The 14596-nt window shown below is 40.4% G+C and overlaps 1 protein-coding gene across 4 annotated transcripts in view; it reads left to right on the top strand.

The window, feature by feature from the left end:
* The window catches only part of dmxl2 (Dmx-like 2), a 163605-nt gene extending 149200 nt beyond the window's left edge, over positions 1 to 14405 (top strand). For all 4 annotated transcript variants that reach the window (XM_080213997.1, XM_080213999.1, XM_080213996.1 and 1 more), the window contains 5 exons: positions 2784 to 2861; positions 3503 to 3594; positions 4441 to 4493; positions 11058 to 11275; positions 12856 to 14405. In XM_080213997.1, the coding sequence (XP_080070123.1) occupies positions 2784 to 2861; positions 3503 to 3594; positions 4441 to 4493; positions 11058 to 11275; positions 12856 to 13065 (651 nt within the window). In that variant the 3' untranslated portion in view covers positions 13066 to 14405. The remainder of the gene's footprint in view (positions 1 to 2783; positions 2862 to 3502; positions 3595 to 4440; positions 4494 to 11057; positions 11276 to 12855) is intronic.
* Positions 14406 to 14596: the final 191 nt, after the last annotated feature.

Below are 14596 nucleotides of genomic sequence, written 5' to 3'. Positions count from 1 at the left end.
TCACCTGACGAAGGGACTAACCCGAAAGCTTGTGCGTTTACTATCAATTAAATCTGTTGGACTAAAACCTGGTGTTGTCAGACTTTTTACTGTGTTTACCCCAGTCCAACGCCGGCACGTCCACATCCTGTTTACCACATGCATAGACGACCTGGAGGAGGGGATCGAGTATAGGGTAACAAAGTTTGCTGATGACACAAAGATGAGTGGGAAAGCGAATTGCGTTGAGGATGCAGAAAGTCTGCAGAGAGATCTGGATAGGCTGAGTGAGTGGGCGAGGATCTGGCAGATAGAGTATAACGTTGGCAAGTGTGAGGTTATCCACTTTGGAAGGAATAATAGTAAAATGGACTATTATTTAAACGGTGAAAAATTACAACATGCTACTGTGCAGAGGGACCTGGGGACCCTCGTGCACAAATCGCAAAAACTCAGTCTGCAGGTGCAGCAGGTGATCAAGAAGGTGAATGGAATGTTGGCCTTTATCGCGAGGGGGATGGAATATAAAAGCAGGGAGGTGTTTCTGCAATTGTACAAGGTAAGGCCGCAACTAGAGGACTGTGAGCAATTTTGGTCCCCTTATTTGTGAAAGGATATATTGGCCTTGGAGGTGTTAGAACGAGTGGGCGAAACGACCACTACGGACTCAGGGTGAAGTTCAATAACAGCACAGCTTTATTTTCTTTTACATCGACGGAGGTGCAGTCAGGACATACAATCGGACTGTCCCGAAAGTACACTAAAGACTTCCCCGCAACAGGCTACAGTTATACCTGAACTTCGGTGTAGTACACGATTCAAATGCTAATTCTTTATTTACAGTATTTGACTTCAGCCATCCTGTCTCAATGTTTTTGAGTGTTGGAGCAATTGTTTTAAGTGTGTGTTAATCATTTTTGTCTAATTGGTTATTTAATAGTCTAGAATCTCTGGGGTTTGAACCATAGGTGTGTCATTGATCTCAAAAGAGGTTTGAGGGGCCAGGAATGTTTCCTTAACTATGCTAATTTTAGGTGTCTCCATGGGTTGTTTGACTGTTTTAGAAGTGCTGACTTTGGGGTGGAATTTAGTTCCTGTAGGTGCCATCCTGTCCAGCTTCTCTTATGTGCTAGCTCTCATTTGCATTCTAAAAGCATGCTTTTGCCTGCTGATCGGTGTCTGTTACTTTGCGATTTTTAGTGGAGAGGCCCTGAGTGCAACTTTAGTCTGCTTCCATTTTGTGTGCCCAATTTCATTAACATTTGTTGCCCGATAACAGAGGGAATACAGAGACGGTTCACCAGGTTGATACCAGAGATGAGGAGGTTAGCTTATGAGGAGAGATTGAGTAGATTGGGCCTGTACTCGTTAGAGTTTAGAAGGCTGAGGAGTGATCTTATAGAGACATATAATGAAGGGGCTAGATAGGGTAGAGGCAGAGAGATTCTTTGCACTTAGAAAGGAAACAAGAACTAGAGGACACAGCCTCAAAATAAGAGGGGGGGGGCGGTCAGTTTAGAACAGAGTTGAGGAGGAACTTCTCTCAGAGGGTAGAGAATCTCTGAAATTCTCTGCCCATTGAAGCGGTGGAAGCTACCTTGTTGAATATGTTTAAGTCACAGGTAGATAGATTTCTGTTCGATAAGGAAATTAAGGGTTATGGGAGCAGGTGGGTAAGTGGAACTGAACCGCTTTCAGATCAGCCATGATCTTGTTGAATGGTGGGGCAGGCTCGAGGGGATAGATAAGAACATAAGAAATAGGAGCAGGACTAGGCCATCTAGCCCTTTGAGCCTGCCCCGCCATTCAACAAGATCATGGCTGATCTGAAGTGGATCAGTTCCACTTTCCTGCTTTCTCCCCATAATCCTTAATTCCCTTGTCTATCATCTCTCTTTCTCTACCCAATCTATCCCCTTCATTATCTTGTACGTCTCTATAAAATTCCCCCCTCAGCCTTCTAAACTCCAACAAGTACAGACCCAGTCTATTCAATCTCTCCTCATAGGCTAACACCCATCTCTGGAATCAGCCTAGTGAACCTTCTCTGCACTCCCTCCAAGGCCAATATATCCTTCTGCAAATGCGGCGACCGAAACTGCACACAGTATTCCAGCTACGGCCTCGCCAGTACCCTGTACAGTTGCAGCAAGACCTCCTTGCTTTTATATTCTATCCCCCTCGCTATAAAGGCCAACATCCCATTCGCTTTCTTGATCACCTGCAGACTGGGTTTTTGCGATTCGTGCACAAGGACCCTCAGGTCCCTCATCTCCGTAGCAAGCTGCAGCTTTTCACCTTTTAAATAATAATCCCTCCTACTATTATTTCTACCAAAGTGGGTAACCTCACATTTGCTAACATTATACTCCATCTGCCAGGTCCTCGCCCACTCACTCAGTAGACGGCCTACTCCTGCTCCTATTTCTTATGTCCTTATTACCAGGATTAGCTCATTTCATTCTTTCTATTCACCATTCAGCCACTTTAATTTTGATATTCTACTTTTGCTTCTCAGAAAGGTGATTTTCAACATGTCTGCTCTGATAAGTAATAAGAGCAAATTAATACTAACAACTCTAATTGTGTAACATCTCTGAAAGGATATGGCATTTATCCTGCTAGCTTGACCAGATTTTAAGAATAGCATTTCTTGTTAACAACAGCACCATTTGACTGCATAACTGGTTGCTCCATTCAATGTTTTCTTCTAAAGAAGACTAACCAGGGAAAAGGGTTTCAATCAAGTTTTTTTTTAATGACTATCTTATCAAAGTGATTTTTTTTTTAAATTTTCCTAACAGTTGGGGGTGGCAGATGGAGAAGGTTTCCTGAGTCTTTGGCAAGTCAACCAAACTGGATCTAATCCTAAACCTTATCTTGTAAGTTATATAAACAGTCTTGTAATTTGCTAAGAACACATGCCTTTTCTTGTGTCTGTTGAGATAAATAATTTCTTTGGAGATATCGCAGACATGCGAAAAACATGTTCAGTATTTCTTAATGCCTTCCATGGATGAGTTTAATAGTCTAACTTCAGCCAAACTTGCTGATAAATGTGTGGTGATTATGGCATTTAAGGACAGAATTCTTAGAATCCTCCAGGATAGAAGGAAGCCATTCGGCCCATTGAGGCCACACCAACCACAGTCTCACCCAGGCCCTATCCCATAACCCATTGTATTTACCCTAGCTTGTCCCCGTGACACTGAGGGAGAATTTAGCATGGCCAATCCACCTAACCTGCACATCTTTGGACTATAGGAGGAAACCAGAGCACCTGGAGGAAACCCACGTAGACACAGAGACAATATGCAAACTCCACACAGCCAGTTCCCAAGCCAGGAATTGAACCCAGGTCCCCGGCGCTGTGAAACAGCAGTGCTAACCACTGTGCCATCCAGTTCATACAGTAATTTGTAACAACATGCACTGTCACCTCAGAAAGCAAAGTTTGACAAAGGAAATGTTGGTTAAAATTTATTTGTGTTAATATAAGAATGTTTTACTTGTTCACTTGCAGAGCTGGCAATGTCACAGTAAAGCTGCTGGTGACTTTGCATTCGTAACCTCCTCAAGTCTCATAACCACAGCAGGACAATCTAATGACAGCAGGTACAATGAACTATTGACATTTGAGGAAAAACACTGCCAGATGTAAAAAGGGGCATTTCCAAAATCCATTTGTTTTAAAAAATCAACTCAATCTATTTAAGTACTAACATACTTTCTTCATTATTTTTGACTAATTTAACCATTCCTGTAACTTTTTTCGAGGTTGTGTATTTATTAATTAGTGTCGCAAGTAGTCCTGTATTAATACTGCAATGAAGTTACTGTGAAAATCCCCTAGTCGCTACACTCCAACTCCTGTTCAGGTACACTGAAGGAGAATTTAGCATGGCTGATGCACCTAACCAGCACATCTTTCGGTCTGTGGAAGGAAACCTGAGGAAACCCACACAGGTACAGGGAGAACGTGCAGACTCCGCACAGACAGTGACCCAAGCTGGGAATCAAACCTGCGTCCCTAGCGCTGTGAGATAGCAGTTCTAGCCACTGTGGCCCCATGCCACTTATCAACTAAACCTGTAGTGCATGGCTGGTGTTGAGCTCTGACCCAGATCGTTTTCCTGAATCCCTCATGCTGCCATTTAAATTTTTTTTGTGTACATTAGAATAGATATGCATTCTGTTATTCTTAAAAACAAGATGAAAATAACATTCAAATTTTTGACAAAAGGAACCTTTAGCAGCAATTAGTGTGCCTGGTGTGGAGTTCACAGTCAGTGCCTGGAGCTAGTAGGAGAGAAGACTTCAATAACCAGTTTTAGGAAATGAATAATGTGCCCTTATACTGACTGAAATCTCTGGGAAATTGTTGCATCTGTCTTCCTAAATGTTAGCATCATGTCAAGGGTGTTAGTTTGTGTGCTAACTGACATTTTCTCTTTCTTCCAGAAATGTTTGCCTATGGGATACACTAATTTCACCACACAATAGCCTTGTGCATGGTAAGACCACTGTAATACTTAATAAAATTCTTGTTGGCAGTAAAACTATGCTATGAATTTGCATTGTTTTTCCATTATAATCATCTATGATGATATTCCTTTTTGAGAATTCATGCAGAGCATTTTCTATTAAAAGATTACTTTATTTTGACTTCTGCCTATAATTACAATGACGTACAAGCAGCATCACTAACCTATGGTCAGAAGCCATGGTGTTCTTCGATCCGTTGCATCTAATATTTAAAAAAAACCTTTTAAGGACCTTAGTGACGTACTGGTTTATTCATCGACCTCTCAGTTTTGGATCAAAGATTTTGTTCCCATCCAGACTGATGGTGAGAGGATCGTATGTCCTTGAAGAAATCCAGGGCCTGCTTTCCAGAATTGCGGGAGTTGGATCTTCAGGCAGGATGTCACTTAAATATATTTTTTGACCTTTTCTGGAATTTATATTTGATTTTATTTTTCCTGCTTGATTTCATGATCCTCTGTACCAGATTTATTTTTACCTTCAGTTCCCTGTAATGGCAATGAAAGCTTTTGGAGTAGGGGTCCTTGTGCATGAGTCGCAAAAACCCAGCTTGCAGGTGCAGCAGGTGGTCAGGAAGGCAAATGGGATGCTGGCCTTCATAGCGAGGGGGATTGAATATAAAAGTAGGGAGGTCTTGCTGCAGCTGTATAGGGTATTGGTGAGGCCGCAGCTGGAGTACTGTGTGCAGTTTTGGGCGCCGCACCTGCGCAAGGATATTTTGGCCCTGGAGGGAGTGCAGAGGAGGTTTACTAGGCTGATACCGGAGTTGAGGGGATTGAGCTATGAGGAGAGGCTGAATAAACTAGGCTTGTACTCGTTAGAGTTTAGAAGAATGAGGGGAGATCTCATTGAGACGTATAAGATGATGAATGGGATGGATAGGATAGAGGTGGAGAGACTCTTCCCGCTCAAAAAAGACAGTAGGACTAGGGGGCACAGCCTCAAGATAAAGGGGAGGCGGTTTAGAACGGAGTTGAGGAGGAACTTCTTCACTCAAAGGGTGGTGAATCTCTGGAATTCTCTGCCCGTTGAAGTGGTGGAGGCTGCCTCGCTAAATATTTTTAAGAAGCGGGTTGATGGGTTCTTGATAAGAGAGGGGATTAAGGGTTATGGGGAGAGGGCGGGAAAGTGGAACTGAGCCACAACAGATCAGCCATGATCTTATTGAATGGCGGGGCAGGCTCGAAGGGCTAGATGGCCTACTCCTGCTCCTATTTCTTATGTTCTTATGTTCTTATGAATTCTCTGAACAGAACAACATCTGGCAGAGCAGTTGACCAGGGAGCTGGTCCATGCACTTCTGTTGAGGTGAAATTGCCTCACTTTGGCAGAGGCCATTTTGAATTCACAATTTACAAATCCTGTGATATTGACATAATATGTGAAAGTTTAACTAATCATTATGCTAAATAACTGTTCAGAAATAGTCCAATCGAAGCTTTATTTGGTACCGAAGGAAAGAAGACATATTTGGGTGATCAAAAACTGTTGTTATTATTATTATTTTTATTACTGATTGATCACCTTCACCAAAGTTGCACCCACCATTTATGAGGGCTTTGACCCACTTCACCCATAATAAACATGGACTTGCGGTATTTAAATTTGAGAATAGTATAGTGCAATGTGCAAAGGTTGCCATCCCAGTCACAAACTGATGCAGTATCTCTGTGGAAGAGATTGTTACTGGATCGTTCTGCCTTTTGTCTGGGTATTATGTGCTCACTCAGCATCAAAAGGGCACCACCTGTCATAGTGGAGCTTGCTGCTGTGTGGCTGTTAAGGATGCGTGTGAGAAATATGTAAAACTACTAATTAAATATATAAATAATTTGACCTGGCCAGCCTCACCCTTTGACTTGCTGCATGATAAATTTGTTTAGCAACTTGTGCTGCAAACAGGCAGGAACGATCTTCAGTGCAATTTGAAAGGATCATTCACGGATTAAAGGTTCGTTTCTGGTTGCCCTTTCAGCTGCAGATTAATCTCTGGGTGTTTTTAGCCTATTTTCTGACATAGAACTCAATTTGGACATCTGAAAAGATATTTTGCTTGTCTTCAAATAAACCAAATCTACATTTGGTTTACCAGTCCTATGAGAGATTGGCAAACACAGAAATATAATATGGTGAGCAGCAGTGGTTCCTCTGAAACTAAATGATAAAGATTTGAAGATCACAGGGAAAGCTAGTCAAGATTTTGTGCATATGAAGGCTGTGTATGCACCAAAGACAGAGTCTTTGGCAGAGTCCCTCTATAGTCAGTGTTTCACAGAGCAATGAATACTTAGTCTGTGGGCTAGCCAGATCAGCAATGGATTGGGAAGTCAATGTTGTGTCAGACAGTACAAGTTGCAGCGCTGTTGTCACATCCTTAGAGGGATGAGCTGCAGCCAAAATGAATGACAGAAAAATAAAATCACACAACAGCTGAATCTTCGTGCAGAGTAGAGAAGCTACAAATCCCCACATCAACAGCATTCATAAAAAACAGGAAACATCAGCAAGCTGACCCAGCATAATCCAGAAGGCCACACATGTCCTCTCCAAATTTAGCTTTTTAAACAAAGGATGGAGCTGTGCTTTTTAGATCTATCCTTATAGAACTGGATAAGCAGGCAGTGAAAATAAAGGGAGTCATTGAAAACGAGGGATTGCACAACTACTCAACATTTCAAGCCTGTCTGAGGAGGATCAGAAGTGGTGGAGTGTTTGACGAATCAGCTTTGTGTAAAGGTTGACCTTTAAAGCACACCGTTCAAAGCTGATGGCTTACAGATAACAGCCCCAAGAAACAATTAGTTTGTCAGCAGATATAGTGATCAGGGCAATGACTGTGATTTCTATGAAACTGAACTACCTAAACGAATAATGAAACTGGTTGTAGCTTCAACACCAATTGAAGTTTTCCAAAAGGTCTTTTGGAGAAAAAGGGTCATGATATTAACACTCCACTAAAAGATGACAGAAAATATTAAACCTTGCAGCTGGACAACAAATACCTGAAAACATTAGCTGCAACTACCAATATTAGCACAGCAGCCAGGATACACAAAGCAAGCATGTCATGTGGGGAGTGCAGTCTGCTGTATCGACCCCAAAGTTGTCCTGTGTTCCAAAATCTTTGCAAATATGTAATGTTAAAGGAAACTAGACTTGCCTATGCAAGAAATCTCATTCTGGAGGTTAAGCATATCTACAGCAACAACATGGAATGCACCATACAGCCACATAATGGAAGCACGTGCACAAGATTAGTGGCAAGACAGATCAGGATGAAAATGCAGAATGGAAAGGACTTTCACTGGAAAATGGATATGCTCTTCACGTTGTGAGTGTGCAATGTGTGGATGAAGTCAAATGGTTGCAAACTTTTGTTACAATCAGCATTATACGCCCAATGAAAAGTGGCAAACACATTCACAGCCAGTCAACACAGGAGAAGGCATGAATATCTTAAATAAAATCCTTCAGAATTCTGACTGGTATCAAGATTACTGGAAATCAGTGACAAACTAACTGTGCACAGTAAGTCATCCGTTCATGGCATAGGTATGTTGGCATTGAAATGTAGCTATGGCAAGTCTTAGTGGAAACTGCGAGTATTCTGCCTGGTGGATACAAGAGATCAGCAATACAAAAGTTACCAAACTTGACATTGTGACCATACGCAAGATCACCAAAATACCAATTGCAGTAGACAAGGCCAAGAATCAGTCCATAACATTCAACAGATGTACCAGACAGATTCATCACCATGCGGAGCCTAAGAGGCGATGCTGTACTACAGCCTAGACAAGATACAATTCCATCAAATGACTCTCTGAGAAAGCTGCAGTGTGAACTTGGAGAAGAAACTAAAGAGTGAGTTGACTGACATAGAACATAACAGCATTATCCGTCATGTGCATCAGTATGCCATTTGCTGCCGTCCCATCATGTGCGTACCAAAACCACATGGCACAATCTTGGACTCAAGACATTTAAATCTCACTCTAAAGAGATGCCCATACAAGATTTCATTATTTCAGGAATTGAATCCCAAATTCTCAAGAGCAAGATTTTTTCCAAGTTGGATGCCAAACACTGATGTTGGTCAATTCATTTAGCAGAGGGATTTCTAAAAACCACTACTTTCAGGACACCATTTGAAGAATACTGCTGCCAGAGATTACCCTTTGGTTTATCCATCAATCACAATCTGTTCAGCATATTGAATCATTGAAAGTATTCTTGGATATGTGTACCATGATGATATTGTCGTGATGGGCAAAACCAGAGCATGGCAGCAATCAACATTTACTTAAGGCCACTGCTTATTATAAAGGACTCATCTCTGTTAGCAAGAAATGTTAGATAAACGTTTTTTGGTTCAATCTATTCAAGATCCCAGATCCATGAGACATGCATAATCCCCAGGACAAAGAGGACTTGCAGTGTTGCCTCAGATTTTTACTACTTAACACTATAGATGTACAACTTTGCAACAGAGCATCATCATGCGAGCGCTGCTGTGGAAGGATGGTCTACCTGCCATATGGAACATCAACGTGTGTTCAAGTAATTCGAACAGACCCTGTCAGGGGAGACATGCATTCTACAATACTACAACACAAAAAGGAGACAATCTTGGAGGTCAACGTATCTCAAAGGATTAGGAGCATGCATTAAGCAAGCTGCCAAACCAATTGTGTTTAATTCCAAACATTTATCACAAACACAGTCCAGTTATTTAAACGTAGAGCATTAGACACTTGTTCTGCTATTCAATGTCACGAGGTTCCACATGGAAAAGGATTAATTTGAAAACTGACCACAAACCATTGGAAATATTAAATGATTTGGCACAAGCTGCTGCCAAGTGCACACTCAGATTACAACTTATGATAAAAATACAGGACTGTAACTTTGAAGTCTGTTACAAACCTGATAGCAGAATGATTACTTCAGTCACACTGAGTAGTTACCCAATCCGAAAAATACTGTGAATGTCTCACTGGGCCTAAAAGTAGAGGGTGCAGACATTAATGTAAAAGATGTGCTTAATGTCGATGTAATGAATTTTGGTCAACCCCAGTGCAGCCAACTTCAGGATGAAAAAGCAAATAATCCACAACTGAAGACATTATGGAGCGTCGTTGTTAAAGGTCGGCCTGATACAATACTGGAAATGCCAGATATCCTCATGTTTTTGACCATGTAGAGATGAATTAGGTATTTCTAGAGGCATGATTGTTAAGGGAAAACAAGTTGTTCTTGAAGTTCTTTGCCAGGACTTATTGTCACACTCACAGTCACATCAGGGACATATGAGCATAGAACAAGCTATAGGTATACTGTATATTGTCCAGGGAACGAACATGAAATCACTAAGACAATGACAATGTGAAAAGCATGCCAAACGCCTCAGTCGCAAAGAAGCTTTACTACCCTCACAAAGTTCTATCGTAGCGTTGGTCTAAACTCTTGACAGATCTATTCACTATTAATGGCGATGACTTTCTCCACTGACTGCTTTTCCAAGTTTCCAATTATAACACATTTGACAGATAGCTCAAGTGTGTCCCTAACTGACATAGAAAACCAAAAGAAAATCTATGTATTGTCATCTAACATTTAGAAGCAACACCTTTAGACATGGGCCTACCATCACCAACAGAAAACATGTTCAGAAAACATGTTCAGAAGACAGGTACTCAAAGGGACAGGAGGATCTTCTCAGAAAACAAGGGAGAATGAAGTCAGTTTATGTCTACGTTGCAGGTGTGAAACTGTCTTGTCTGAATGTAGGAGTGATGTTAAGAAGGAACAGAAGCCATCTAAGGGAACTGTACTTCCAGATAACATCTAGCAATCCAATTATGTCCAAACATATCCAAAGATGGACTTGGAGTGAAACTGTGGAAGACAACCAAGAAATCAGCAGTCTGACAATACACAATATGTCAATACACCTACAATTTAAGAACACCCAAATAATAAGTCTAGATCTCAGCAAGGTCATACCAATACAACTTCCAGGAGGATTGTTGAACCACTTGTACAGACTCTTAAATTCTTAAACTCTCAGGGATTTATTCTTTGTGCAAATGTTCTGATACTGTCTATTGAGTGCCTCTTCCTTTCCCACAGTCTTGGCAGCAAACAACTCCCACAACCTACCCCAACTCCAAAGTGTCTTTTATTTTCTCAGCCCAGAGTTGTGACCACGTCCACAGCCTCACTCTGCTTCACAGACTTGCTAAAAGCTGCCTTTGCCAGCATCCCCCACTCTCTCATTGACTCACCAGCACACCCTAGTACCTCCAGCTGTCATGGACCTGCCATCATCAACCCCATCCCAGTTATGTTGCTTATTCTTTTCACTTAGATGTGGTCACCCCAGTTCAGGGTTAATTAGGGACAGTGATGCCACTTCCCATGGAAAGAACAAAGACAAAACAATTTTTGTGCAGTTAGGTTGTGTGTTTTTATGGTCTGCTAACGGTAACCTTTGAGACTGAAGGTTTTTCTTTCTCTTTTAATCTCATTAGGTTTTGTCTGCCATGACAATGGTGCCACAGTGCTTCAGTATGCACCGAAGCAACAACTTCTAATTTCTGGAGGCAGGAAAGGCTTTGTCTGCATTTTTGACATAAGGCAGAGGCAGTTGCTACACACATTTCAAGCACATGATTCTGCTATTAAAGCCCTTGCTTTGGATTCCACAGAAGATTATTTCATTACAGGTTCATCGGAAGGGAATATGAAGGTGAGGCTTCGGGCAAAAGTTCTACTTAGCAATATTAACTAATATCTACCCAAGGCTACATTTTAATGTTCAGACCTAGATTACTAAAATAGTTTACATCCATTTTATTTCTAACCTCACCCTATAGAAAAAGATCAGTTGAATAAGGGCCCCTGCAGGTTGGTTATACAAGTCAAGAATTTTCATCCAATAACATCAGTGTTGAGGGACACCAGTGGATACGATTCTGCTGTTACCATTGCGATTGCAGCCTCGAGATTTTCATGGCTGCTGTCCTTCTTTATTTGAGCTGCATGCTATTTGCAAGGCAAGACTATAAACTTTCAAACATACCCAGCTACATGCATTATGCCTGTACCATGACTTACTCTCAGCATCTAATAACTCCTAGTCAGATATGGGGGCTGATATTTTATGACCTCACTTGTGCAAGGCTTGTAAAATCCTATCCAAAACCAACAGAGAATTCCATCCTGCGAGCTGTGCCTGCCCCAATTCCCAGTAATGTTTCTTAAGACAAAATTGGAATCGGAGCTTTTTACTGCAGCAGCAGGTATTTGTCTCATGTAAGACCATTGATTCTCAGGTTTGTGAGCAACTGTGAAGTAGTTTGTACTCTAGTTTGCACCTCCTAAGATTAAATTATCTGTGAGTAGAATGGTTTACATTTCTAAACTTTGGGACCAGTTTTATATAAAAAGAATAATGATGCAAAGTATTATATACCATCAGTATTTTAATAGTTGTACACGTGGAAGTAAGATTGTTAGTGATGCAACCTAGCACTTAATTTTGGACCCAACAATCGGGATTACCTGAGATTGGAGTTCAGAGCATAAAGTCATGGAACCATTGTTAAGGAAAATAAAATGGTGACACCTTGCTGTCGGAATTACCATCCATTATCAGACCTAACAACAAGTCTTGTTGCACCACTTTGTGCCCCAGTATTATTGCCAGGATTCTGCCTGTTCTGTTCTATCATCCTCATACCCCAGCTGTGAACTTGACACTGTTCTCGGGTCCTTTCTGTTATCACCCTGCACAGTTGCCTCCATCTTGCTGCACTGCCCAGATTTTGAGCAGTTTTTCTGTCTGTCTATCTATCTCTCGCTCTCACTATTTCTTCCCCATCCCTTGCTTCTGAATTTGATCCCTCTAAACCCAGATACAATGGGTCGGGATCATCCTGAAACCATAACATCCCACCCGAGGCCAACGGATCTTTCCATTGTCCGCCCCTCGCCCGCTTTGATCCCCATGGCAGTAAAACTCTGGCCAATCACTCAATGTTGGTAGATTTCCACAAATAACTTAAAGTGAATTAAATACCTGATTTTGTTTTTAAAGAAACAATCAGTAAACATAAAAGTTTAACTCTAGGTCCTGGTCTTCCCTCATGTAAAAGTTTAAGTACATATTATAAATCACTCTTTTTGTCAACTTTAAATGAAGAACTGGTGTCTTGAATAAATGTACTTTTTCAATGATTTTGAACTAATATTAATTAATGAGCTTAAGAGTATTATCAGTGCTCTTATCAAGCCATGTTCCTAACAATATAGCTGTTTGTTTTGCAGGTGTTTAGGTTAACAGGTCATGGACTAATTCATTCATTTACCAATGAACATGCCAAACAGTCAATCTTTCGGAACATTGGTGCAGGAGTTGTGCAGCTGGAAATTGGGCCAGCCAATCGTATCTTTTCCTGCGGAGCAGATGGAACTTTGAAGACACGAGTTTTGCCAGACTATTTTAATAGCCCTGCTGGAATATTTGACATCTTGTAGTTACTGGGCTTGCTTGTTTTGGTTTCTTAAGAAACATGGGCATCTCACATATGCTGTGGGAGTGCATAAGCTGCTAGTGAGTTGTGTTTGAATGGGAAGGGACCCAAGGTTCAGCTTTTTGCAGAAGTTTTTTATTAGCAGTGGATCTAAGCAGATTTGAAATGTATATGAAGCAAAAGAAAGTTATTTGAAGAAGTGAAGTGTGGCGTTGTGGTATGAAGACTTGAAGAATTTCATATTGTAAACCCAGAGGACAGATATGCATGTACTGTATTATTCTTTTAAAAGCAATGCAGTTGCAGAATGTTGGTAATGCTTTGTGAACACAATGCAAAATCTTTTGGTGTACTGTAAGTGTAATGGACAAAAAAATGTGCCCATGGTTAAAATCCCATCATTGCTGTATTGGGAAATCCCTTATGTAATGATGGCGTGAGTTGATTTTTAAAATTTGAGTTCATTATTTTCTTTTTCTTCAGATGGAGTTTTCAGTTGGAGCAAGTAGATGGTCTTACCCGAAAGCTACGATGCAAAAAAAAGTGTTTGCAAAAAATGGGATTCTGAGTCATTGAGATGTACAGATTAACTGTGTCAGTTTATTGTAATTTCTGAAATTTTAATTTGATCACTCGACACATTAAAACTATTGTAACAGTTATAGCGTCTGTCTTTTTGCACAGTTATTAAGCCTCTTCAAGACTGTTGTAATTCTATTACAAACTGTTTCCCTTTACATTATAAAGTATGGCACAGTGTAACAATGGCATTATTTATCTATACTTGAAAGTCAAAGGAACCAGATGGGATTTTTATTTTATTTTTGTTCATTTTGGATTAATTTATCTATTAAATCTGAACATTGCACTCTAACTAAAAGGAATCTATGAAGTGGTATTTTAAAAAAAGAATTCTATTGATGTGTAAAGGTTGCATTTCCTTAGATGAATGTCTGGCTTAACGGGCCCAACCTTTTATGTAATATTATGACCAATTAAGTTATTTTGATTTTGTGAATTAACATAACTTGTAATCATTGCTGTGTATTGTCTGCTTTTTTGCCTGTAATATACAGTTTAATTTATTGTATTTTTATGTTTTCAGTATGTACATGTTGCTAACAAATATGGTAAGTTAAAATTTGAGGACCTTCAATCAATATTTTGACATGTTGTCTGTGAAGTTGTCTTCTGCTTATTTAGTGTCTGTGTCTGTAACAAACTCATTGCATTTCTTTGTGAACTGAGCAAGAAATGAATTTTACATCCTGCGCTTGAAGTTGTATTTAAAACGATAGTTGTGCTTACCTTTGTAAGTCAAATAAATTATTTTTAATGTGTGTAGCTAATTGTCTGCTGCGTTATTTTTGTTTTATTGAAAATAGTACTAATATATGAGAATTCAAAATTGATATATAGAGTGGAATCTTGAGCCGCACTCTGCGAGATCACTGGCAGCACTCGAGGTCTAGTGAAATCCAGGAATGGCTAATCTCAGCAGCAACATAATCAGGTTCTCACCAGTAATGGACGAG

Source organism: Carcharhinus amblyrhynchos, chromosome 28 (genome assembly GCF_965287045.1).
Source record: "Carcharhinus amblyrhynchos chromosome 28, sCarAmb.v2.hapA, whole genome shotgun sequence".
Lineage (NCBI taxonomy): Eukaryota > Metazoa > Chordata > Chondrichthyes > Carcharhiniformes > Carcharhinidae > Carcharhinus > Carcharhinus amblyrhynchos.
This window is presented reverse-complemented; position numbering and strand designations above follow the sequence as displayed.